This window comes from Strongylocentrotus purpuratus, unplaced genomic scaffold (assembly GCF_000002235.5).
Source record: "Strongylocentrotus purpuratus isolate Spur 01 unplaced genomic scaffold, Spur_5.0 spur5_scaffold_5, whole genome shotgun sequence".
NCBI classification, from domain to species: Eukaryota; Metazoa; Echinodermata; class Echinoidea; order Camarodonta; family Strongylocentrotidae; genus Strongylocentrotus; species Strongylocentrotus purpuratus.
The window spans coordinates 14,899,406-14,926,572 of NW_022145611.1; the positions used below are offsets into that span (position 1 = coordinate 14,899,406).

General features: G+C 34.6%; 3 protein-coding genes across 3 annotated transcripts; 2 read left to right on the forward strand and 1 right to left on the reverse strand.

Moving 5' to 3' along the window:
* Positions 1–1,550: 1,550 nt before the first annotated feature.
* Positions 1,551–9,812, forward strand: LOC582060 (ras-related protein Rab-15). Its single transcript, XM_782033.5, has 7 exons — positions 1,551–1,813; positions 4,942–5,002; positions 7,067–7,127; positions 7,782–7,859; positions 8,479–8,565; positions 8,912–8,977; positions 9,594–9,812. Exons 1-7 carry the CDS (start codon positions 1,690–1,692, stop codon positions 9,732–9,734), a joined length of 618 nt encoding a protein of 205 aa, XP_787126.1. The 5' UTR covers positions 1,551–1,689; the 3' UTR covers positions 9,735–9,812.
* Positions 9,813–15,030: 5,218 nt separating this feature from the next.
* LOC577982 (ubiquitin-like protein FUBI) lies at positions 15,031–18,798 on the reverse strand. Its single transcript, XM_778178.5, has 4 exons — positions 18,753–18,798; positions 16,643–16,724; positions 15,823–16,023; positions 15,031–15,256 (listed from the first exon to the last, which is right to left on the reverse strand). Exons 2-4 carry the CDS (start codon positions 16,715–16,717, stop codon positions 15,131–15,133), a joined length of 402 nt encoding a protein of 133 aa, XP_783271.3. The 5' UTR covers positions 16,718–16,724; positions 18,753–18,798; the 3' UTR covers positions 15,031–15,130.
* Positions 18,799–18,840: 42 nt separating this feature from the next.
* On the forward strand, positions 18,841–23,907 carry LOC581961 (protein FAM177A1). The gene is made up of 5 exons (XM_781938.4): positions 18,841–19,020; positions 19,962–20,243; positions 20,539–20,605; positions 21,119–21,216; positions 21,750–23,907. The coding sequence occupies exons 1-5, from the start codon at positions 18,946–18,948 to the stop codon at positions 21,885–21,887; spliced, it is 660 nt and encodes a 219-aa protein (XP_787031.1). The 5' UTR covers positions 18,841–18,945; the 3' UTR covers positions 21,888–23,907.
* The last annotated feature ends 3,260 nt before the right edge of the window (positions 23,908–27,167 follow it).

Below are 27,167 nucleotides of genomic sequence, written 5' to 3' on the forward strand. Positions count from 1 at the left end.
TAATGCACCACGATAAGAGCGTCATAAACCAAGGAGTTATAACTCCTTGGATAACTTTAAGTGTAATTTGCTACTGTTGAGCTGGATATTATCAAAGAGGTATATCAGTACATAAAAGTAGGAAAAAATATAGTGGAGAATACATACATGTAGGCATATCGACATATTTGTACTTTTATAATACCCTTGATAATTCCTTTCCGCCCCGCCCTTGTTATCACATGGATGCTCATAGGATGCGCGCTTTGTTTTTCGAATCCCCTTTATTGGTAGCACCCATTAATAGGATCTTCCTATTCAACCGTGTTTGATGTTGCCGATCATGCTATTGATATGTGATAAAAGAAGCATGCATGCGCGGCGACTGGTGGTGATGCATTGCATTCGTGGACCAACCAACAATTTAGGTAACGAATTCTGAGTATTCATTAAAAACAGCTCGGGGAGGCCGGGATTCCGAAAGAGAAGGGTATGTATGATACTTTTCTATATTCCACATTTTAAAGGGCTCTTCTATTGTACGCTAATTCTGGAGGATGATTGGGGTATATTATTTTACAACTGGCGCCGCGACGAACTACTATCCCTACGGGCAATATACCAATGTTGTAAACCCGGTAGGATCTGGAGCCGCCATTTAGTGGTGCGAACAGTGCACAGCGCCTGGCCTGCCGCACAGGTGTCAAAGCTCAGGACCGCCTGGCCTGGCGATCACTATGCGCTGAGTTGGGCGGCTCCTGCATGCCTAGATATATCTCCGTGTAAATAAAATGTGTATTTAGAGGATATATATATATATATATATATTGACCTCTTTCTTAAACAGAGGATTCCGACATATCACGTGTTTGGATCCAGAAGAGCATTAATAATTTATGTAATTTTACGCAGAGTTCATAATAAGTCACTAATTCATAATCATATGCCCTAAAGTTCTGGCTCCAAATTAAAATTTGATAGCTGTACAAATACTACAAAGTAAGGCCTTTACAGCCCTACAATATTTTTCAGTAGATTTGGCAAAAAAAGAAGAGTGTAAAGAAATATTTTGAGGGTAATGAAAATGAAATTCAACTATGATTTTTATTAAAAGTATTTTTTGTATGATCCATATATTATTAATCCATTATCACTAGTGCACTACCAGTATTCTGTTTTCTTATAAAAATAAAATCCTTTTTTTAAATTAATGTTTCACTTATATCATAATCCCCCAGTCAGAGCTGTCTAGAGGCCAGAGCAAGCTCGTAATGTAAACAGAAACTTATACTTATATTACGGTATGTAAAATATGCACATTACAAGCATATATCTACAAAAACGGTACCGTTGATTTCCACATATTCATTTTTTTCCTTCCTTCCTTTTACCCCTTCCTTTTCTCCCTCAATCTAATACAGGTGTTAAAGTGAGAGTTGTTCTAGTATGGTTTGATAGGGTATGTTTGTTCTGCAGTGAGGAGACTTTGAATGTTTGAACAGACAAGATCGAGACTGGCATTGAATGATTGAAGTACCTGTCTCCTAGGCTATACATGCTTCAAGACACCAAGTACCCCTCCAAGAACACTCTTTGCCAGCATCATAGACTAATTTAATTGCACTAATGAAAACTTCCAGATGTTTGCTCTATCCATGTGAAAACTGCTTGATCATGCTATGAAACTGAACGAGGACACCTTTTGTCAAAATGGCGAAACAATACGATGTTCTGATAAGACTTCTCATGCTTGGAGACTCTGGTGTTGGCAAAACATCCATGTTGTGTAAATTTACAGAAGAAGGCTTCAACAGTACACACATTCCAACGATAGGTAAGTTTTTTTTCTTTTTCTATTGTCACCTTTGATCTACCTTTCTTTTAGTACATGTATTAAGAAAATAAAATAAGAAAAAGTAACAACAATGATAAAAGGTATGATAAGATTACTGAATATAGAAGCTTGTGTAGGTGCTATCTGATATACATATTTATGTATGGTGTGTATGTGATATAACAAATAATCTGCACGTACTGTTAAGAAACACTAATAAAGCCCATGAATGTTTTGCTTACGATATTATTTTACGATACTATCTTAAAAGATAGATAAATATAAAACGAAATAAATGTATTTTTAAAAAAATCCAAAATTGAGAGATATAACACGTGCCGTAAAGTAATTTGGCGACAATAGTCAAATCACTGACTAATCGCCAATAACTCAAAACACAACAACAACAACAACATGCATGTAGATCAGTTATTATCTGCTGAGAGCCAGAGTGGCATTAAATCATATCTTGTGATTATAACACAGTGAAGAGCTAGTGGAGGCCTTTGCTCAACAAACATAATCATGTATTACAGCAAGATTCAACATACCTTACACAGGCACCAAAAAAGGGTTTATTTGAGAGATTTGGTCACCCAACATAACAACCCAAAGATGTGTACTTCATTATGTTTGGCGGAAGTAATTTTGTGTAAAACAGATATTAATGTTGAATTCATCACCTCGTATAATGATATGAAACATGTGTCACAAGAGAGCAGATGGAGGTTGGGTACAGCTATATAAGCCCTATTGTTCTAAATCTTAGTCTGGCCATTAAATAGTTTCACTTTCCTTGGCCTATCAATTGTAATTACTGAGAGGTTTCACTTATTCATAGATTTGTATGACTACAGTATACTGTCTGGAATGCCATCAGATGCAGATGCTTTTAACCTCTGGTTCAGTATTTTGATAATTGATCTGTATGGCAAATATCTAAATATGTGAATTATTTAGGAATATTGATATCTAGTGATGGTTGTAGGAAAGCTCATTGTTGAGAGAGGACATTGCAGCTGTTTCTATTGTTTACATTTGAATTACATTTATATCGTGTTAATGAGTTATGATTTTATAAAAGAGATGTAAACAAAAAATACAGAATGTTACTGGGCTCTTCATTTCACTTAGATGCCATATAACCATCACCAGTTTTTGTATGTATATAAGATTTTTTTTAAATGTTTTACTTTAAACATATCGTGTTTTGTTAATTGGTTTAGTGTGCCTGGATACACAACTGATAATATTTCTACAGATCTTCTGGATAGGCTGCATACTGTGCAACTGCATAGGGCTTTGAAAATTAACAGAAGAAGAACATTTATACATCAATGATTCAATTCACTTGTGTGGCCCTTAATATCTAATGACTAGATTTGTTACACAATACACATCATATTTGCACATCATTATTCAAATTCCTCAGTTGTTAAGAGGTCCTTGCAAGACTAATTTTGTGTACAATTTGTTCAAAAATACCTCTGTTCAAAGTCTACCCGGTACATACTACATAGAGATGTTGTTCTGTTTTCTTCAATTCTTGACTTTATTGAGAAAATGTGCATTTGCAATTATAGGTGGCTCACCCATCAATGCATAATTTAAACAAGAGACTTGCAAAATAGGTTTCCACATGGGATAGTTTGCATAATCCAGGGTGTGTTGTTTTTCTGTTTAAAGTGGTGATTACCTGCATCCGGAATGATATTACAGATGGGGAAAAGGAAACACGTTTCCGAGGTAGATCGCTTCCAATCAGGATATTCTTTCTGACTATAGTGCATAGACATGTGATATCTAGTAAAAATTAAAGAAAATTGTTTCCTCAAATAGTTTGCCAGGGTTAACATGAAAATTTGTTATTCTATCACCTGATGTGAAACTGAAGTAATGAAACTTTATCTGCTGTTTTAATATTATCAAAATTCTTCTTATTATTATTATTATTATTATCATTATTATTGTTGTTGTTTTTATCATCATCTTGACATGACAAAATCAGTTTTACATTTATTGCGCTTGCAATGATATGTGGATCATCACATATTTTAAACTGTTTGGATCCTCACAACCTATTGCATTATTTCTTCTGATAAATCTTGGTAGAGAATGAAAAGCAAGTATCACTGTCTATCTAAAAGGAATCACTCATGCAGTATGTATTGTGGTTGGTGAATCAAATCCTTTAAGAGATGTACATGTATTAAAGACCAACATGCGGGACTTAATTCTGCAAAGAGGTTTTACAATGCAATTGAAATGTGGAGAGGAGTCAATGATAAGTAAACAATAGATGGAATGTGCGAAGTAGTACTATATTTATTTAGCTCTTGATCACTTATTAGTGTTACCGAAGTAGCATACTATGTTTGCTAGATTTGAGGGTTATTTTTAACAATTTGAATCCTACTTGTACGCTGTAAAGGTTGTAATTTGTTTCTTTATTATGGTTCTAAGAAAAGCAAGAATGGTTTAAAAAATGATCCAGATGTTATTTCAAATGTTTCAAAGTGATATTTATTTCTATGGCAAATCTCATTTCAATGACAAAATGTTTCTCAGAAGTTAAGATGAATTGCCTGTCATGATGTCATTCTGTATGAAGGTTGGTTTTCCCATCCATAACATAACCATATTCAAAATTTAACTGTTTATGTTCAGATCAGAGTCAAATTCTTTATTGGAAAGTTAATGTTCTCCATTCTCAATCCAAAAGTATCATTTTCTAGCTAATTTAGTGGTTTATGCATGGTAGAAATATATTACACATTGCACATTGCACAATAATATATTATACACAATCGAAGTAGTTTTTGACCATTTGGAATAGACTAGTTTACTAACATTCAAATTTTAAAACAAAGGTTGTTGTTGACACCTTAAAAGCTTGCCCAACATAGTAACAAGTAATATATATGCAGACTGGATGCTGGTTATTGTGGTAGTAACTCGTCACTAGGTCCCTAGGAATGATACATCCATATATTTGAATATGTTAATGAATCGGTGTATTGATTATACCGTACATGTATACTGCAGATCAAAACTGTCTGAGGAGAAGTATAGTTTGATATGTTTTGACCTTTATTCTCTTCATATGCTTTCTATCTTCTGCATTGCAGGTATCGACTTTAAAATGAAAACGCTCATGGTGGATGATAAAAAGATCCGCATTCAAATTTGGTGAGTAAGGTATATATTTGATGAGTAATATGGCAGACAAAATATTTGCATGATCCCAGAATTCCATACATGCCTCGAGTATTGTCGAGGTCAGGGTCTGTGATTGTTCTCATTCATTGTTCTGCATGGTTTCACAACCCAAGCTCAATAATGCATAGTATGAAATTGACTGACTAGGAGCGTGTACACACTGCAAAGCAAAGCTGTGAATTGTATTTTCCTGAACTATTATGCATTAACTGTTGATTCACCCAGTATGAATATCGTATGATCATGTTTTTTTAGCCTTGGGGTATGAATGAATTGCATGTATTTGTATATTGGCTTAAAAATTTGATCAGGGTTAGCTCAATTCCATTTTATTCCCTTTTCTTCCTTTTTTTCTTCGATGGGGGGGGGGGGGGGTCATAATTGTTTTTCATCTGCTATTAGAAATGAATATGAACATATATACATTGGTTAAAGAACTGCAATATTAATTATGGAAAATTGAAAATCTATTTTTTTTTTAAATTAATGAGAGACATCCTCTTCTGCTATTTCCTTCTCCTCTTTTTATTGTAAAAGATGTTATTTAAAAACATACACACATTTGTTGTAGTTAAATGTGTAAGGTTTGAGATTGAGATTTCAACAGTGATGATTGATTAGTGCAAATACATACACAACCACAAAAACCAATATTTTGACTCTTTCTTTTCCTTTCCGCACATAATGATTATTTGAGTTAGTTTGATTTACGTATGTACTTTTCATTGAAAACATCCTATTGTAATGAGAATAAATATTGAAATAGTGGCTTAACAATGAAATGACATCCTGGCAACAATACATTGACATTGAAATAATGTGCCAATCAGGCATGCAGCAATTTGTTTAAAGGTACAGTAGCCTGCATGTTAATATGTACTGCCCAATTTAATTTAAATTTATTAACTTATTAATCCATAATTAATTAATTATTATCACTATCTAAAACGTGTGTAACAAACTAACAATTACCACTTCCAGCATGTACATGTATGTTGTTACAGGCTGCCTGCAATTATTTGCGTTCTATTTTCAACATGATACAGGGTTATTGCCTGAATTATAGGGACCATGTTATGAAGAGTGTGATATGTTTCCGGAGTATGATCGGCTCATGTGCTGTTTACGTACTCTGTATTACACAATCATCCACAATGTAATATCATGTGGTCAGACAGAGAAAATTTCAAAGCTTATAGTCACAAAATATGGTACACAATCACAGTGTTGACTATATAATGTCCACACTGTGAGTAACAGACTGTGCCCACAATGTGAGATTGTGTACTGTAACACAATATGACACACAGATAGCCACAGTTTTCTAATTAGTACTCAACAAAGTGATAATATTGTACCAAGCAAAGCCAAAGTGAGCACCAGAATAGAACTATACATGTACCAAGAGTAAAATCTCCCCAAATGCAGATAATATAATTATGTCGATCGCCCAAAACATGCCAAATTTATTTGTTAGTTTGGTCCTTCCACCCCATCTTGCCTACATCCCCTCCCCCTGCCCACACCCCCTTGGACAATGCAAAGTCACTTAATTATTAATTTTCATCCAAAGAGTAAACAAATTTCTAACAAGAATACTGTGACTTTAAAAATTAATCAGTGTGTACACAATATTATGTTGGAATGAGTCATATTGTTTACTATGTGAATAATCACAGTGTGTAGACAATATTATGTTGGAATGAGTCATATTGTTTACTCTATGAATAAACTGTTAAGTGGACACCATTTATTTTTTGCCAGCTATGTTGGCACCATGTTTTCATATCATCTATTTGGAGACAGAATCATATCATCTTACCCAGATTTAACATCCATCTATAGTTCAAAACGAACAATTTAATTATTTAAATCAATCATTTTTGTCTGTTGGGAGCCAAAACTCACAATAGCACTATAAATAATAATACAAATAATTTGCAGTATTATTACTTTGGTGCTCAGTAGACAAATCAATGTTGTAATTTGTAAGTATATTAATGATGCTTTCTTCTTGCTTGATACTATGTACAGGGACACTGCTGGGCAGGAGAGATATGACACAATAACGAAGCAGTATTTCAGGAGAGCACAGGTAATGTGTACTGTACAGTGGAAATATCAAAACTGAATGAAATATATAATGGACAACAGCAACCCCACCCCTAACATGTATATACAGACATACAGTATATTTTATAAGCATGTGTTTGATAAGATTAAAGCAGCATTACATTTATTTGTCAGGCACCAATACAAATATGTAAGTGAATCCTGAAGGTTACAAGTAATGACGATGCTGATATTATACTTTTTTTCTGGTTGGATACATTATTTCAGAATTGTATTACATTCAAGAAATTAATTAAAATTCTGCTTTGGAATAAAAAAAATTTTAAAAAAATGTTAAAGGCACACTGCCATACTTGTAGCTACTTGCTCCCTCTATATAGAAAACTTCCCCAATCGGTGCCTGTTGGTCCCCCATGATCCTCTTTTTCTTATGTTAAATGAGAGCTGAGTTAATGAGATAGCCACCTGTCACAGTGACCTCGCTGGCTCGCTGCGTGGTCTAATCCCTTCTTGCCCAGTAGTGGTGACGGTCTTTAAAACTAATGTGATGAGTCTATTTTTGATTATTTATCTAATTCATTGTCATTTTGCTAATTTTCATGAAGTTCAGATATTCCCACTATGATATTTGCTTGATCATAATATATGAATACATTACTTTCTTTGTTCTTCATAGGGTATCATGTTAGTCTATGACATCACAAGTGAAATATCATTCAGGCATATTAGCAAATGGCTGGATATGATAGATGAGGTAAGAATAAACTAGGGCTCAACAAGACCCCACATAGATAAAAATGTTATCTGCTGTAAATATCAGAAAACATATCTTAGGGTTTTGAGTACCTAAGCTTATCAATGTTTAATACTGAAATGAAGGTGGAAAATCAGTTTGTCATAGACAAATAAAATTGGAGTGCCACCATGTAATGTGACGTTTCTTCCCTTAACTGTTTAGACAGATTTTGTTGAGGAAGTTAAATTTTACCTTTAAAAAACAGTGATTTAACTCTCGTGAAGGAAATATTACATGTGTTTATACCCTTGTACATGAATTTGTCACTATGATTCTCTTCCGCATGCAATGCAATACCTTTGATACGCATTCTGCTGGTATATGGATGCGAAAAATATATTCTGGTATAAAATTACCATGGAAATATCAGTAAATATATGAGTCATGTACACTATTCTACAGGGATCTACTTATTTAATAATATAAAGTGGCTTTAAATATTACCACAATAAGGCGTTGTTATTAATGAGCAATGCAAATATGATTTTAATTTCAAATTTTATTGTTATTCATGTATTGCCTAGAATCTAATGATGAAAATGAATTTAATGATTTTCTCCTATTTGTTCTTGTACAGGGTGCTGGTAGTGTTGCAAGAATCCTAGTGGCTAATAAGTCGGATGCATCGGCACTCCGGATCATATCTAAGGAAGAGGGTCAGACGGTAAGAGAAAGAAGCAAAACTCTAACATTTGAAGTCTTTAACAAAAATATTTGGATAGATAAAAGAGTATTGAACCTTGTATGTGATTTTTTTTTCTTCAATTTGAGAGATACATGTATATGATCAAAAGCACAGAGAATTACAAAACTATACTTTTTTAGATGATATGGTCAACTCGGAAATATTGAATGCCTGCTTTGTTTGTGTTTTGTTCTCAACTAGTTATTTATGCAAAAGCCTAACGTTGTGTTTGATGATGAATTGTTTGAGGGCATTGATGATATCGTTTGATCTAAGATTATTGAACTCTTTTAATAACCACCATTTGTATTTGTTTCTTGTGTAGTTTGCGAGGGAGAAGAACCTAGCGTTTGTAGAGGGCAGTGCTTTCAGCGGAGACAATCTCGATGAGGTATGCTCAATTGTTTTTCGTATTTGAACAAAAGATATTCAATCTTGTTCCCATGTTCAGCTCTTTCATTTTTCATATCAAACTCAATCAATTCAAAATCAAATTCTGTGATGCTCTTATTTAGAAATGTAAATACATCAATCCATATTTGCCAGTATCCACCCAGGTGTAGTAAGTGCTTTGATTTACTCCTTGAAATGCACTGTGGGCAGCTAAGACTGGCAGAGCTATATAAGGCTAGGGTAGTAATTCTATATACTTTGACAGGGGATAGAGACATATGCAAATAATACAATACAAGTAGAATATTAGTATTAGTATCATAATTATTATTGTCATAGCATATTTCATAGGTTTTATTTATACATCTTTTCCGCATCTTAGGCTTTACAGGTGTGAGTAGCAATTCTTTCCGCAGCAACTTTGTGTGGATCGAACACTAAAGAAAGAAAATCAAGTATTTAATTGAAAATATGTACATTTTATTTGTGTCACATGTTGCAAACAGGACCTCACTGAAGAATACTTTTATTGGTGAAATAACCCCTTCTTTATAGTGAATAAAAAAAGTGAATAAATGTATGTACGTATTATTATTATTTTTTGTATCTTCCAGGCATTTGAAGGTCTCGTCAAGATTGTCATGGACAGGAACAAGAAGGACATAGATGAGCAACTACAGAGCATCAAGCTATATGGTTCCAGAGAGAACAGTACTATAGATGCTGAGGTCAAACCAGGTGGCTGCTGCAGTTGATGTCTGTATAGTGTCTATCCACGCCTCGTTCACTCACAACGTCGTAAACTGCCTTAAAGGTACTATGTCCCATTTGCAGGCCAAAAAAATGAAAAGGTTAAATTCCAACGGCATTTGAAAGACAATACTAAATTAGAACTTCCCTAAAAAAAGAGGGGCTTGAAAATGTCTTTAAGTGGGAAAATAATGACTATTAGTTGTCGAATCGACTTAGGAGCTATAGAGCTAGTAAGTAATAGTCTGATTTTTCAGACCATTGTACCGAATGGTCATACGTTTTATGCTGCGCAAAGATTCAATCAGTTTAATTTTGGCCATTACAAGAAGTGGGTTATTGATGTAGACAAATGCTCATGTACCCTTTACAGCTCATTTTATGCATGTTATTACTAAAGATGATAAAAAGCCAGTCAGTCACTCAATAGTGTCTGACAGTGAAGTCTAGAAAGTAAACAGGTTTCCTTGCATAATTTGAATATTAGAACACTGCTAACGTTTAAATTTCACAGACATTATGACATATTCATAATTCCTGCAAAGTTCTACAGAATTTGATGTTGGCTGCAAAAGGGACATAGTATCTTTAAAGGGATCGTTTAACAATGTTAAATCTGAGATATGCACGGCCCTACGTGTTATCAGTGTCTGTGATATGGTGTTATATTGAAGCCCTACAAAAAAATGCACTTCAAAATGATCAAGAAGAGCCTCAAAAAAGTAAAAACCTTTGAGTGACCGGTTTTTAGACTGTAGTGTCATGAAAACCGTTTTGCAAACGCAAAATTTGATTTCGATTTTCAATCATAAATATCTTGATAATCAGACAGGCGATCGGCTTGTAATTTGCGTTAAGCCATGGGGTTCCTGACTGACCTAAAGGTTTATAATTATCATTGCAGCATGGCTAAATCAAGGATTTTTTTTAAAGGATCTAAGACAATCTTAATGGGCCTGTAAATAAAATAAAACGTCTTAAAGAAAATAAAATGCTGTAGCAAAATAAAATAACATAAGCAAGTGTGCTCCGGATTTCTGTTTCTTACAACACACAGATGCGGAAAGAGGCCTTGTGGTGCCTTATGCTCTACCATTTTCAACACCATTTGCTACCGGTATTCATTTACGATACCATTTTACTGATACATGGGAAAAGACTTATTTTGCGCTAGCGCTTTTTTCTAAAAGGCTGTTTAACATGTTTTGCCTGAACGAGGCTGTATTGTGTAATTTTGAACTTATGAAAGAGATACATGTATGATAGTGAATAAGAGTATTGTTTCATCTTATTAGAAGTTAATTCCTTTGTATTTCTTTTGTCATGTTCCACTGTGTTATGGATATAAAGTTCAAGAGAACCATAATTTTAAGTGAAATTTTATTCAGCAGCTTTTATTGTCTGTACATGAAAGATTCCAAAGATCATTTTTGGGTTGTGTGGTATTTGAGAAATCAATGTAAATTTAATGACATTCTTATATGTTACAACACTATATCTTCTTTCATTTTTGTATTAGGTATCAGACGGCCCTACATAATAATGTGCAGGTGATACTGTGAATAAGAAATGCACCAAATTAGCCTCTTTTTTTTTTTAGATGCTTTCTTTCCAGTTTAATTTTCAACTGTATGCTTAAAACTAGTCGTTTTGAATGGCCTTAAAAAAGCCTACCGGTGTTAAAAAAAATGATAATAATAATTTTGATAATGGCAAGAATTTGATATCCATGGATACTGTACATAACACAAAAGAGTATGGTAATTGATCAGAACTATAGGAGCCTTGACATTACCTCACTATATACGAGTTACATATCATACTATTGTAAAGTATTTTTATCTTCACGTTTTGCCAGGATAGATTTATTCTTTGGACATAAGTGTATGTTTTTTCCTTAAATGGAGGCTGAGGTGAAGGATATAGGATATGCTGTTAGGTTTACATAAATTACACATTGCTAAAAATGATGTGCCTTTTAAAAAATGTACAATTGCACATTCACCTTTTTAATTATGTTTCACACTTTGGTATTGAACACTCTGTGCACGGTTAGCACATAGTCACAAAAAGAATACAACAATCTGACACTATTTGCACTATTTTGACCCAAACCTCTATTTTTTCATGAGCAATTAATTTTTTTTCAGTGCCAGCTGTAAAAAAGAAATGTTAATACAATTAAGAAGGTAGGACTCGATTCCATTCCTGCATTTTTCATAAAAATTAAAAAAGAGGAATAGGTTTTAATATCAGTCGTCATAATAAAACACGTTTTCCAGTATGTTCTTTTGGCAATTTTGCACCTCTATGAATCCTGTAAAACTAAATACTATCTGTATGTAAAAGTATGACTTTATAACCAGTTGGAAAGTTTTTTCGGTTGACCTCGCTAGTCATAAGGACAGCTTATGAATAATGACCTTTTCTCAAATTATGAATAGCGGGTCCCTATGAAGGGCGAGTGGACCCCAGTGTTATTTACCAGTAGAATAGTAATTCATTCCTTTCTCTAATTTTCCTAAATTTACCATTTTGGGGGTTATTTTATGACATTAACATTTATATTGTAAGATTAATTATATTTGCCTTTTCATTTGAAATTCATATGCATTCCAACACCAGTGGGTATGTTTATGTGTAACAATGACATTTAATACAATAGAATGAATAGCAGCACTATTATGTCTATATCAATGTAATATCGACGAAGTGTATTTTTACAATTTGGCAGAAATATCTACTTTAACCAAAAAATGTAGATATAATATTCTGTTCTGTTAGTCAATCTGGTTACTTGTAATGTATTTAAAACTTAAAATATTAGCTTTAGTGAAAATAATTACTAATACTTTTTGTATTCCCCCTTTGTCATTCCATTTATGGCTTTTCCATCTTTTTCCCGCAAGGGTCTGTATTTTAGATATAATTATGCTGCTGTCTTTCACCTTGAATAACAAAATGTTAGGATATGGGTAGGTGTCTTCTTTGACAAGGACGAGAAATATATTTAACTTTGTCCTATCATTTCTAAAGATTTTATTTGTTAAAATTGCCATTTTATTTCTAGTCATATTAGTTAACTGCATATGTAGTTTGAGAAATAGAAATATATCCATATTTAAAGGGATTATTCAGTTCTAAATGGCAGGTTTGTGTGTGATCTACCAACAAAAGAGTATTAACTCTGTGAACAGGAAAGGAAATTTAACTTCAAATCAAGATAGATTTGTTGGAGAGAAGGAGCACTTTAAAACTTATATGTATCTTGCAGTGTTTGGCAAGTGCTTCATAGATTGTAGCATCCATCTGAACTTTGGTTTAGATAAATTTGTAATGTAGAGATTATTTGTGTAAAATTGGGGACACCGTACAGCTTATTGTCAGTTCTGCATATTGAGCAAATCTGACAAATTTATTATCTACCAGAGTACCAGAGTTTGGTTTGTTCATGAATTGTGCATCACACATTTAGATGCTGGGTATTGTGCAATGATGTTAAAGGAATTTTTACAATGAATATATTTGTATATTGAAAGAAAAAAGGAAGAATATGTTTCCATAATCATCTATTTTTGGCATGCAAAAATACCTCTAGGGCTCTAGGTGATCTGTCACAGGCCAACATTGAAGAACATCATTTATACAATGGGAGATCATACAACAATCTTATACAAAAATATACAGAACAAGACAATCAAATAATATGTGATCATTTTTTTTTTTGGGGAGGGGGTGGGTATTACTCTTAAATACTTTTGAATGTAGCACAAAATCCTGTGTGCTCAGTACCGGTACTTAAATTTGCACAACTTTTAACTAATATATAAAATCTTATTTGCACTTGTGACTCATTATTAGCATTTTTTTCTCCATTGTGTATAAACATTGATGTTGTGGTTAGACATTTTGCATCATCATTAAACACATATCATATTGTCTGTGAGGGAAGTTGTGTGAATAATTTGATTGAATACACAAATGATCTAATGAAGTAAAAATTTAGTAATAAGAATTTAATCTCTATTTGTGAGTTGTAAAGTACCAAATCAATATGGAAAGTGATTTTTCCAAAAATGCCAAATAAATTGTCTTCCTATCAGAAATGAATGGTATATTAAAGATATATTTAAAAACACTTTAAATATTTGTGTCTTGCATTTCATTTTGTGCTTTTAATTTTTCAAAATTAACTGGGTATATTATTCTATAATATTTATTTCATATTTAATTTCAATTTACTTAAAGAATGCTCCACTTTTGAAACACGTTGGAGTGTGCAAGAGCAAGAGCAGTCGAGTGAAAGCTTGAAAGAAACTGGAGTGATAAAACAGTGATGAATATCTAGGAGTTGAGATCAAGAAATATGTTCATCTCTGGTGTATTGTCAGTTAACATTTCCTTGGGGAGGGGGTGCAGCCCCAACTAGTATACTAGTGTTCATTTCATGTTTTTAACAAGGGCCTCGAGTCAGTGGTAGAGTACAACAGATATCAAAATTGTTTTCACGGTTTTTAATCAGAAATGAAGTAGAAATATACATGTTATTTCAGGTATTTTATTTGCAGGACCATAAGGGAGAGAAGTCCGACTCAACTCAAACATGTTGCTAAACTGAATTTCAATTCCCATTTGTCTGCCAATATCAACTACCCAATACTCGACCCTTCATTATTCTTTGCAATATTATTATTTACGCTCAGATTAACATTGAAAGAAGTTTAAATATCTAGTCTTCTTCTAGATCACCTGTACCAAAATCTACAAGTTTTCCTGATGTAAACATTTAATGCAAATCTTGCTTTCTCTCAACATGTATCCATTCAGTCATAACACACATTCGTTCACTAATCACGCTTTCCTTTTTTGTCAAATCAACCAATCATACCACCTACAATCCTACATCCATGAACTGATACCAAGCCAAAAATACTATCACATTATTATCATTCACAGTACATGCTTAAAACTATGAGCACTAGGTGACATTTAATACTGATTTTCAAGTAGTTCAGGGTAACACAAGTCAAAGAGACGATATGAAAAACATTTCTCACACATATGTACATATCATAAATAATGGAATATACACAATATGCAACAGTAAATCTCCCATATACCGGTAAACATTCTATGGTATACATCATTGTTTATAACATGATTTCCACATAAAATATTCAAATTCAAACATTCTATGGTATACATCATTGTTTATAACATGATTTCCACATAAAATATTCAAATTCAAACTTTCACAAACACCAATGACACCTCTAATAAAAACTCACACACAAGAGTAAATTGCTGTTGCACAAGAGCAGACTAGGTTTTATTATCTGATCAACACATCGACTATTTTACAATTTGTTTCATGCAACATTCTCTGACAGGGAATGACAGCTTAGGAGTTGGAGTTGGGTCCACGCCTCTTGCCGAAGGTCTGAACAACGTTGACGAATCGGCGGTTGTACTGCATGCGGCGCTTGGCACGTCCGACCTTCTTCTTCTTCTTCTCCTGGGGGTCAACCTGATAATCAGAGCAAAAAACAAAAGCAGATGATTTCATTGTCATTCTACAGATGGTGATGCAGAACTCATGGCAAATATTAATGTGTTCTAAAGAGCTATGCTTGGTCAAAGGTTTCGAGTAACAGTACGCTCAAAATTATAACTCCATGACATATTTATCCAAAGCATTTTGTGCTAAACAAGCAGGGAGAGAAAAGCGGTCCATGGCAAATTTCCTTAATCTCCCTAGTCTCTCACTACTTTTCTTTCTTTCTTACTCATTTACACTCGCCTTCTTATAAGAATTGCAAGCAACGTTGTTGATTTGCCCTGCTCAAAGACGTATTTCAGTAGCCAGGCAGTCCTTATTTGTTGGCCTGATTTCAGGCACTTGCTACAGCTGAGCCCGTTCATGGTCGATTAAATGGGCCATTCAGAACTAACATCTGAGAAATTTCACTGAAATTTCACTTCCATCAATATTAATTTTTAAGTTTTTCTTTCATAAGAAAGCCAAACTTTTGTTTCAGCCTTTTACCCCGACATGGAGAAATAGGGAGGAACAAAATGGATTGTGGTACTTACCTTGGGGGTCTGACCTCGCACTTTACCAGCACGAGCGAGGGAGCCGTGAACTTTTCCTCCGAGCAGACGTCCGGAGAGCTCAAGGGTCATCAGGTCAACGAGTCCATTCTGGGAGAGGGTGATGTCCTCATCCAGGGGTGCGCCACAGCAGGACAGGACCTGCTCAGAGGCAGAGAAGCCAGACAGCTCCTGGATCTTAGCCTTAATGGGATTAAGATGAGAGGATTCATATTTCATGTAAAAATTGACATGTCAAATTTAGATTTATAATTATAATCTTTAAAACTATCTGAATATTTAGTGCGCACAAAAGGAAGACTTGGCTCATTTGAGCATTCTGGTTTAGTTTTAGCTTCATGAACGAATGATTACATAGATGCTAAATGAGGCAAATGAACTTGCAATGGCTCCTGGTCTTGACCTTGACAAAAAAAAATCTTTCTTTTTTTTCCTTTTTGTTCATGCAAATTTTTACATTATGCTTTAATATAGGTACAACTCAAATTCTCAAAACCAGCTACATTATGGTTTAAAAAGTATTGTCTATACTTTCTTTCTTGTATATTGTCAAATATAGGAGGGGGTGTCAAATAAGTAATAAACGACATTTAAAATTAATGGCTTCGACTGTTCTAACCTGAATATCTCTTACTAGTTTAGTTCACTTGGAAAGAAACAAAACCATGAAATAAATAATTAATCAAAGATCAAAGTGCAAAGAGTACACATACAACTGGTACAAGGCCTTTACTGAATCAAACTTCATGACTATTACCCTTTATCAAAGAAAAGAAAAGTGAAGAAAAAGAACTTTCCTTACCTTCAGATCAGCAATAGATTCTTCACCAGTCACCTCAAGGGTGTGGGTCTCGTCAGCTCGGACAAACAATTGCATCTTGGTGCTGTAAAGGGTAAGAAAAAATGAGAAAAATAATCTAGGTTAGTTCTCTTTTGAGTAGGGAGTACAAATTGAATTTCATCTTCAGCACATGAAGCTGTGCTTTGAAAGTGATAAGTCAGAATTGATTTCTTCATCTCTTCATTCATTAATTAGCTTTCTATCTGGGAATCAATTGGAGAAAATTGTGATGGAAGATTTTGATTCTAGAGAGTCCATTTTTTAAAACTTTGTTGATAGGGTCTCAGATAATTGCACTGCTGTAAATGCAGGTATTTGATAGTAAGAACAGGGAGCTGGTGCAGGTGACTGATGCAAATCTGCATATATACAGCTTTAAAGCCAAAATATATCAGGGTTTAGTTCGACTGCAATCAAGCTCTATAGCCCCTGTTCAGTGCACCCGTTTTTTTTTTTTTTTTTTTTTTTAAGTGTAATAAAATTTATCACATTAGCTACATGGCAACAACAATCTTTAGAAGAACATGACCTTGACATCAATTAGGCTTTTTCAATTAAAAATATATTTGGAAAGCTAAGTATAAGTGCTTGACCTCTCCAGGTCTCTCTACACTGTACTGGGCCCAAAATTCCTGACTCCTCTCCCCGAAACTGTAAGTTTAAATTCAAACAGAGGTCCAATGTAATGACTAAGTTATCATTCTGAACCCTTTGGAAAAAAGGTCAGTGTAGATCCCTGTTCTCTCACTTGGAATTGGATTGATAAGTGTTTACCAATCATACGTAACCACAGCTGCAGCAGCAGGCACTGAAGCTGGAAAGCTAGTATGAAAGGGTATTTACCATTTACATTTTTTTAAAGATAAGTTTGCAATTCACATTGTCACAACTCACAAAAGATAATCTCAAACTAAATACAAATTTCTCTTCAATGGTACAGAGACATGATTGAATTTCAATGAAAATAAAACATCTCTTAAAATAACATTTAAATTTAGTAAGACATTAGTTTACCTCTTACAGTCTCGAGCACATTCAGAAGTGTTAAAATCAATATCAATTCTCAGTAGACTGAAGCTTAAGATAAATTTAGATCAAGATGTAACTGCAAAATGAACACATAATACATATTCCCTTTTACGTACTTGGTTTACATGGGCACAACTTGAAAATTGAGTGAATAAATTTGTAAGATGTATTTTGAAATGTTGATGTCAAGTCGCAACACACACCAGCTATAAAAAACTCACACACAAGAGAAAATTGCTGTTGCAAATGAGCAGACTAGGTTTTATTATCTGATTAACACATCGTCATTAAAGAGTTAAAAAGACATAATCAAACTGACCTACGGCTACGGGTCATGACTGTGTAAGATTATTTAATCTGTGCCTACCAACAAAATACAAAAAATATACCCACTCTTCAAATGTTCTCACTTTATTTCCAAATTCATGCTTGATGAAATGATGCTTTGCCTATGTCTGAATATGAATATCACAAAAGAGTAGAGCCAGAGTCGAAACAGAACCCAACGTAATTCATTCAGTTCAATTATAATCTGCATGCGCTGGCAGATGCAGTGGACTTTTTGATTCGATACAAATTATTTGTTTTCTGCATTCATGATTCATCAATATTCCTCCTAAATAAATGGTTAAAAGCTAGACATCACAGCAATTGCCTGTTTCTGTTGCAATTATTTGCATGGCCATGGCGACCATACATGTCGAGAAGATGGCAATTAATAATTGTACAAGAATTGGGATTGCATGTTGCAATAGCCAAGCCCATGTAGTTATCTCAATGACATCGCATTCGCACCAACACACTGCACCATCGCGTGCATTATGCATACAGCACCAATCAAAGAATGAATAGTCTCTCAACACTACGAGCAAACAAGCTCATTTCTTTCCTCTTCATACAACGACATTTCATGATGGATTTTTAATTATCTTACACCATTATATTTTTCAATTCGTAAACCACCCTAAAAAATTATTTCAACATCATATGGATTATACATAACATGAAAATCGCATTTTTATAAGGACGTATCGGTAGTCACCTTAGGTAAGCCACGATGTCGCACAAAAAAGGAAAAATTATGGGTATATGGAGCGCCACCTACGATAGTATATACAGAGCTATTTCGATTGAAATGGCCGATGATGACTGATCTGTAAACAAATGGTAACTCTCACTTGAAACTGTTTGAAATCTATATATTGAAACGTTGTTATTAATTGAACTATCAAGACATGGAAGCTGAAGGAGGTACAGATTCAAGGACATCACACATACCAACAGACATGACCGAGGTTAATCATGAAACGGTAATTTGTTTGCTTGGAAACGATTCATGAATTAATAAATGGCACTTTGCCTTTCCCATCATCAGATTCAGAGTCAGAGTTAGAATAGGCATAACCAGAAACTGAATGAGAAATGAATAACAAGTGAACCTGAGTGAATGAATAGTGATGATTGGTTGATCAGTGATAATGGACTTTAATGAAGAAGTACAAACAATTTCAGATTTACAATATTAAACTCGGATTGTCCGATTGATAAAGTTAAAGTTGAAGTGATGCCGACAACATCACTGACACACTGTCAGTGATCAACAAAAATTTAAATGGTCTGATATGAGTGATGGTGGTGAATTCTGTTATTGCTAATGTTAGTTTGAGGCTCTGGCTCTTGTCTTGGCATGTTAAAGAGTCATTAAAGTAAACCTGTTAACATTTTTATCAAGAATTTAATTTTGTTTTTATATAGATCTAGTCTAGATCTAAGTCAAGTACTTTTGTAGTAGGACTAGGAATGTGAAGAATTTTGTTTCTTCACACTATTGTGCCAGTTGAGGCGCATCTTTTATTTAGGGGGGGGGGGGGGGAGGTAGGAGGAGGGATGAAAACATTGTCATTGGCCGTGCTTGAGCTAGCACCAGCAAGTTTGGTCAGGATTAAGGTTCATGTCGTGGGGAATCGTTATTCTATTTCAGTGGATTTTCTCAATACATACATTTCAGTATTTTGGTTCAAATTAAAAAAAAATTCTTTTCACTATTTGATTTTCTTTTCCTTTCTCCTGTTACGTTTCTCCTCTTCTGTCATCATCATCTACTCCATTTGAGTATCCACTTGTGATACAGCTCTTCTTTTTCTTATACTTCAGTTTTCATCTATGTCATCGATCATCTGAATTAACCTTGTTTAAATCCCTCTCTTATTTTGATTTCCTTTTTGTCTTTCTTAAATTTTTTTTAAAACAGGAAACTGGGAGCATCGGGCAGGACGAAGCCTCCAGTGTTCCTGTGAGCATCATCAGCAGTGGACCTGTGTACCCCGCATCCCTTGTACCAGGAGCACTGGGAGGGGATGCAGGAGACGGATCCATCCAGCCAGAGAAGAAGGACTTTGAGAGCATCTCTTTGGAGGAGGTGAAAAAACCCAGGAGAATCATCCATTTCAGTGATGGGGTACTGGAGGAATACAGCACGGATGAAGAGGATGAGGAAGACGGAGAGTTGACGAAGGCGCCTCCCATTGATCCAGTAAGATTCATTGCACCCATTGTTCATTTGGCTGCTTAGCAACTGATTGGGATTAAAGTAAAGGAAATATTTTCTTTGTAAGAGAAAAGAGGAATACGATATATGTCATGAAGTATGACCTTAAACATATTTACATTCAGGTATGGTTTGTTGAAGGAAAAAAATTGTTATAATTTTAAAGCACATCTGTGATAACTAACAATAATATGAGAGTTTTTGTTGGACCAGGCCCATTGTAAACTGCATCTACATGTAGATCTTTAACTCTTTTCTTTACTCTATATTTTATTGCTAGAAAACTTTGGACTGGTTGCCCTACATGTGGTACTGTATGGTTAAGTCAGGAACAACTACATACAAAGGTGAGATTGATTTCATTTTTGACTGAAAGGGATTTTGAAGTTTGGTAGAAATTATCTTTGAATGTTTACTTGCACAAAATTAATACATGTATTCACAGTTATCTTCTTAGAAAGAAATTTTTCAATGGAGAAAAGAACCTTACTGAGAAACTCATGATACAACCAATCTGTGTGGTTATATTAAAGTAGACTATGAAGTTCATATGAAATATTGGAAGAGTAAATATTTTCACCAAGATGTTATTTGTTTCCAAATCTAACTAATTTAATATCAAATCTCTTCTGTACTTTTTTTTTGGAGTAACTGTCTCTTTCTAAAAATAACATGATTCTGCAAAAAATATAACATGTGTCCAGAAACATTGAAGGGTGCAATAGCTCTTGATACGGATCTGTTTCTGTTATTTGATGGATTTTAGATCAAAATTTGATCAAATGGTACTGTCCTTGAAATTAAGAACATGAACGCCACATTAGAAATGTATCATCAAAATAAATTTTATTTTCCCACAGTTTGTGACTACCTTGGCGAGAAACTGGCATATTTTTTTGGAATCACATCACCAAAGTATGGTTATGCCCTGAGTGAATACAACAGATTAGAGAAAGAGGTAAAAGTTCATGAATCATGGCTAAATACGTCAATTATAAATAATTCACTATCCAAATTGTTTTGTTTAATTCAAGTTGGTGAATTTGGCAAATGTCTGACTTACCTGAATCGTGTTCCCACACAGGTTGAAAGAACTAAACCAATTATCGATTTTGGAACAGTCCAACTAGATTTAAAACAAATTCACATCGAATCCATGACCTTGACAAATGCTGCCTATTACCTGACCTAAATTTTACATTATTTTCTCTTGCCATACGGCATGTTGTATAATATGGTATGGTAAAAGAGTATGTCAAAATCAAATATATTTTCTTGTTCAGGGCCCCATTTCACCAAACTTATCATCAGTGACAAATTTATTGACAGTTTTTGTTATAAGCTACTGAAATCCTTACTTCTGATTGGTTATCAGCAGATTCGGCACTGATTTTTGACATTTGTCATTGCAAAGAGGCTTTGAGAAACGGGTCCCAGATGTAGAAAGTACACTACTTTCTTGATTCATTCATTCCTTGGTCTATGCTACAGGAGAAGGAGGAGCTGGATCGCCAGATGGCTGAGAGAGAAGAACAGAAGGACCTGGTAACAAGACAGGAGGCCGAGAGAGTGTTCCAAGCATCCCTGGCCAGTCAACCTGAACCAGGACTGCCTACAAGCACACACTGAGATAGGGCTGTACATACGACACATGCTTCGATGACAAGTGCTCTGTGGGCTGGGTCAGTATCCTATGCAAATCTTATTAAACTTCCAGAAATTTATCAAGCTTCAACAAACTTCACTCAAACTTAGATCCGGAACCATGCAGTATAACTAATCCCTAACCCTTGCCCTGTCCTAAACCCGATCACAACCTATCCCTCTATGTTCTATGAAATCAAGTCCAGAAGCAGAAGCAGTTGTTGCCAGAGGATATGTCAGAGCACCTTAGAGGCTGAGATAGAGCCAAGGAACTGCTAAAACCTGAAATAAGATATTCAGATTAGAAGAGAGCTTTGGTATGTTTGATTTGTTTGATGGAAATTTGTTACCGGTTTTATTTGGAATGTTTGCCAATTTTATTAATTAAATGGCAATTTCGAGAGAAGGTAACGCAGCCATTCTTAATACGGCCCTTCAAGAAAAGATGAAAGCAAAGAATCAATTCTTATCCAAGGTATTTTTCAAGTTTATCATTTGATTTAGAAAGCTTTTGAATAACAATGTGGTACTAATCATTTATATGTTTTTATAAGTGAGTGTTTGATATACAACTACCACAACTAAAGGCATAGCATCTTCAATCCACTATGCCATATGTGATGTTGCTCATGCACACACATGAGTCATTTGTAGACTAACAACACGATACATTATTTTGGGTCATTACTGCAGCACCAGAAAATTAGCACATTTTGTGAGTAGTTTTTGTTGTCGGTGGTCTTGCGTATTGCCAAAAGCTTTATTAACTATTCTTAAATGTGCTTATTTCAGGTCTGAATATAATATATGTTTAATACCACCTACATCAAAATGTGGTGCCAGAAATATCATTGTTTCCACCTGTAAAATGCTTTATTTAGAACATACCTGGATATCTTTTGCAATCTGCGAAGATGCATTTTTGTTTTTGAAGGATAGTCAACCATGATAGTCGACTCGCCTTTTCTTTAAATGGTGCAATATATTGTAAGATATAATTTATAACAATTCAAAATCTATTCATATTGAGGGAAGAAAGGTGTGAGAAAATTTGTTCTGTCAATGTTGTGTTTGCTAACTATATTAGGATTGATGTTTTAAAAAACCGCTATCCTGAATAAGCAAAGATGTTATTGGCTGTGGTTGTGTGCATTGCAAACTATATTTATTTCTAATAATTTACCATTCTGAGGCAATACTGGTACAGATTTATCATGTTACACAGTGCCTTTTTTGTTTTTTGTTGTTGTGGTTGAAGCTATTACATTTCCTGTAGTTAAGCATGTGCCTTATTCTTGTACAAACTTGATACACACATTTTAATGCTGAACTATTATGAATTTACGAATACATTCATTTTGGGATCTTTCCATTGATGTGATTCAGATACACATAGATCTGCATTCTAATTTGATTTCAATTGTTTTGCTGTATTATGCATTCCTTATTTTTGTATTCATTTTGATGGTGTCAGATTACCATGATAATCATAACCTTATTGTACCAGTCATCAAATCAAGTTCTTAGAAGAGCCTTTTAAGCCTCTCAAGTGAGAAGAGGAAGAGAGATTTAACCCAACTCATGTAAATTAAGTCGGTTGGGGGGGGGGGGGGGCTACTATTTTATATAATTGCTGTTTTTAATCTTTTCCTCATTTTCTCTTTATTTACTTTTTCAAGTTACATTTCTCTAGAAATTTTTGCTCAAGATGCTTATTCAGGAAATTGGATATAAAAGTTTTTTTGTTTTTGTTGTTGAGTGTTTATGAAATTCAACTTTGGAGGTCACAATTAATGTTTGGTATAGATTGCTCATTTCTCCATTCTAGTATGTGAGGTTTTCTTAGACCATTTGATGAAGGTATGCTCCCTGAAATATTAAGAACATATTTATACAATGTATATGGAATTCATTAGTTTAGGGTAGAATATATGTATATTAAAGTTGTTGTGATTTTCTGAATGGATTTCTAGTTTCCCGGCTTATTTTGAGATAAAGTGTTCTTGACAATCTTTAATTGTCTTTCATACATTATATGGTTACTATTTGGTGGTATATACTAGATGGTACATCCTTCATACTTTAAATTGTTACATTTTGATGATATTTAAATGATTGTCCTTAATTGGAGATCACACTTGGGTGGTGTATTGATGTCATACAGGGTTAGCTTAAAAACAACTGGGCAATTACGCTTCAGCCCACTACATTCAAGCATCTAAAATATATAAGTTCACACATACTGTGTACATCTCTGCCTAGCTTCTAGCACAAAGCAACTATTTCACAAAAAAAGTTGGAAAATCAATTTGTCTGTTTAGAGCCAGAAGGACAAAAAATATTATCAATTTAATGCCCTTCTTTTCCCAGGAAAAGATTCATTGATCCAAATCCTGATCAAACAGTATCTAAATGCTATCTGGGTATTTTGGTATGCTCTAACACTTCACAGCTACTTATTTCGTCGCTGTTTTCACGAAGTGACGGTAGTGAAAAAAAATTGCATTCACTTTGCGTGACGATTTTCCTCACTACCGTCACTTCGTGAAAACAGGGACGATTTAATGACTTTGTTAAAGTATTTCAACATTCCATGTTTTTACAAGCTATAAATCGTACTGTTCAATGCAAACTTTGACAGCCAATATCAAACTCATTTATATTATGATATTATATACATGGAATCTAGCTGGAGTATATAAAACTGTTAATTTTTCATATTTATTTACTTTTTGTATCCATTTATTAACATATTTGTTATATAGCATGAATTAAAATTGTGTTTTACAGAAGATTAATATCCTATTTGTGTCTTTATTTATACGTTACATAAAAAGCTTCAATAGAAGCTGAACAGTTGTGATGTCTACACAATTTTGAAAATGGATCTGTTTGTCTCCAACCATTTGCTTTCATTTAGTCTTTTGAGTCAAAAGTAAAATTTGGACTGGGTCCAAAATAATACTAGTCATGAATTGTTCCATCGTGTAAGAGAGTAAGTGCATATCATAATCTACTCTGAAATACATGAGCTATCACTGTTCACTTACGATGGCTAGTCAAGCCCCCCCCCCCCCCCCTTCTTTATAGGTCGGTCGGTTGGTCTATCTCTCTCTCTTTTCCCTTCAGTTTTTATCTGCATCTCTCTCTCTTTTTCCTTACTGCTTTAAGCCCCACTGTCCTACTTGCTCCTACTTGCTCCCTCTATATAGAAACTTCCCCAATCGGTGCTTGTTGGTCCCCCATGATCCTCTTTTTTTATGTTAGTAGAGAGTTGAGTTAATGGGATAGCCACCTGTCAGTGACCTCGCTGTGTGGTCTAATCCCTTGTGGCCCAGTAGTGTTGACTGTCTTTAATGTACTATCTGCCCTTTATTTTATATGTATCTTTTGCTCACTATTTCACTCTGTACAATTAATTTCTGGTGTTTTCTCTAGGCTCTCTCTCTCTCTCTCCAGAATGTTTGATCTATCTATCTATATATGACACAATTTGTAATGACTTTTTTAAAATTATAAACCATTTTAATGTATTTCTAGAAAATGATCGTTCCTTTGGCATCTGAGTGTTATTCGTATTATTCCTTTAGTATAAAAGGAATTTTCATTGAACATTTTAGCAAATTACACACGATGCCTGAAACGAGAGAGGGCAGTGTGCCTGAAGTCTGAAGACCATAGAGTATAATTATTGTACAGACAGTTATAGATATAGTAGAGTTAATTCGTAGTACGCGGTTCTAGGACAATTACCCCCTGTGCAATCATCCCCCGGCCAATTACCAGCGGGAAAATCCCCCCTCCCGAGGACAACCACCCCGAGGACAATTACCCCCCCCCCCCCCCCGAAAAAAAATCTTCTTCAAATAAACCAACTTGTTATCAGGTTGAACAGGGGCTAATTTCGGAGGGGGGGGGGGGGGGTAATTGTCATCGGGGGTGATTTTCTAGGGGTGATTGTCGCGATACGGTATCATTTTCACGAAACGTGCCTTCCCTAAACCGAATTTACTTTACACCACCCCCTGCAGCATTTCTCCCGCAAGAATAAAAGGAGTAGGTCTGGTTATCTTTAAAAAGAGTTGGTATCAAATTATTATACTCGGGGTATCGGACAGCAGTAGGTGGTCTTTTAAGTTTTACATTTTATTTCAATTATTTTTATGACACAATTATAATAATGTCTGACTTCCTATTGTGTTCCAATTATCATCTTTTCACCTCCCCTTCCAATCTCTCTCTGCCCCTCTCTCTCTTTCTCTCCCTCTCTGTCCCTCTCTCTGTCTCTCTCTTCACCCTCTCTCTCTCTCTGCCCCTCTCTGCCCCCCCTCTCTCTCTCTCTCTATATATATATATATCTTTCTATCTCTCCTTTCCTCTCCCCTTCTCTTTCTCTCATGCTTGCCATTCAATTGGGGGCATAGCCTATGCGCACCCCCTGTCTCTCTTAGCTATTCTAACGTTGACAACCGTCAAACATATTTCTGTTTTTACATCTTTTTTTCTCGCAATATCAGACAATAAGGGTTAACATGATATTTATCATATTATGTCGATTCAATCAGCAAAGAAATTAAGTGCTGCATATAGCCTAATGTTTGATGAGTCATTATAACGAGTCGAATATTAATAAAAGCTAATCGGTTAGGAAGTAATGATCAGTCATTAATCCACAATTCATGAAAGATATTATTTGGAACACGAATTACGGACACTAATTTGCTACATACGGGCATAAAATAAAATAGTAATTTCATTTTCATCAGCTAGGTAATCACAATTTGCAGCCGCCAATAAAGGAACTGAAATATGTGAAAACTAGTAGGTCTACACTTCAAATGCGAAGTGTATTAGTTCACAAAAGCAACGCATGCATCATTGCTGTCAAATAATATATTTCCGCATACATGCAGTCGAGGTAAGATTCACCTGCTTTTGCTTCCTGAACGCAATGAAAGGAGGGAAAAGAACACAGGGAAGGTATGAGGATGGAGATGATTGTAAGAAACGGTAGAGAAATATTATATGGAAGGGAGGGGAACAAGACAGATGAGTGACAGAAAGAGAGAGAGAGAGAGAGAGAGAGAGAGAAAGTGGAAGGGGTGGGAAGAGATCGAAGTAGGAAGATAAATGGATGTAGGTGATAAAAAGCGATGGCAGGAGAAAAAAAAAATACATAGAGACAGATGCAAGAAAATGTATAATAGGCGAGGGAAGAAGAGAAAGGAGGGGAGAAAGAGAGAGAGAGAGAGAGAGAGAGAGAGA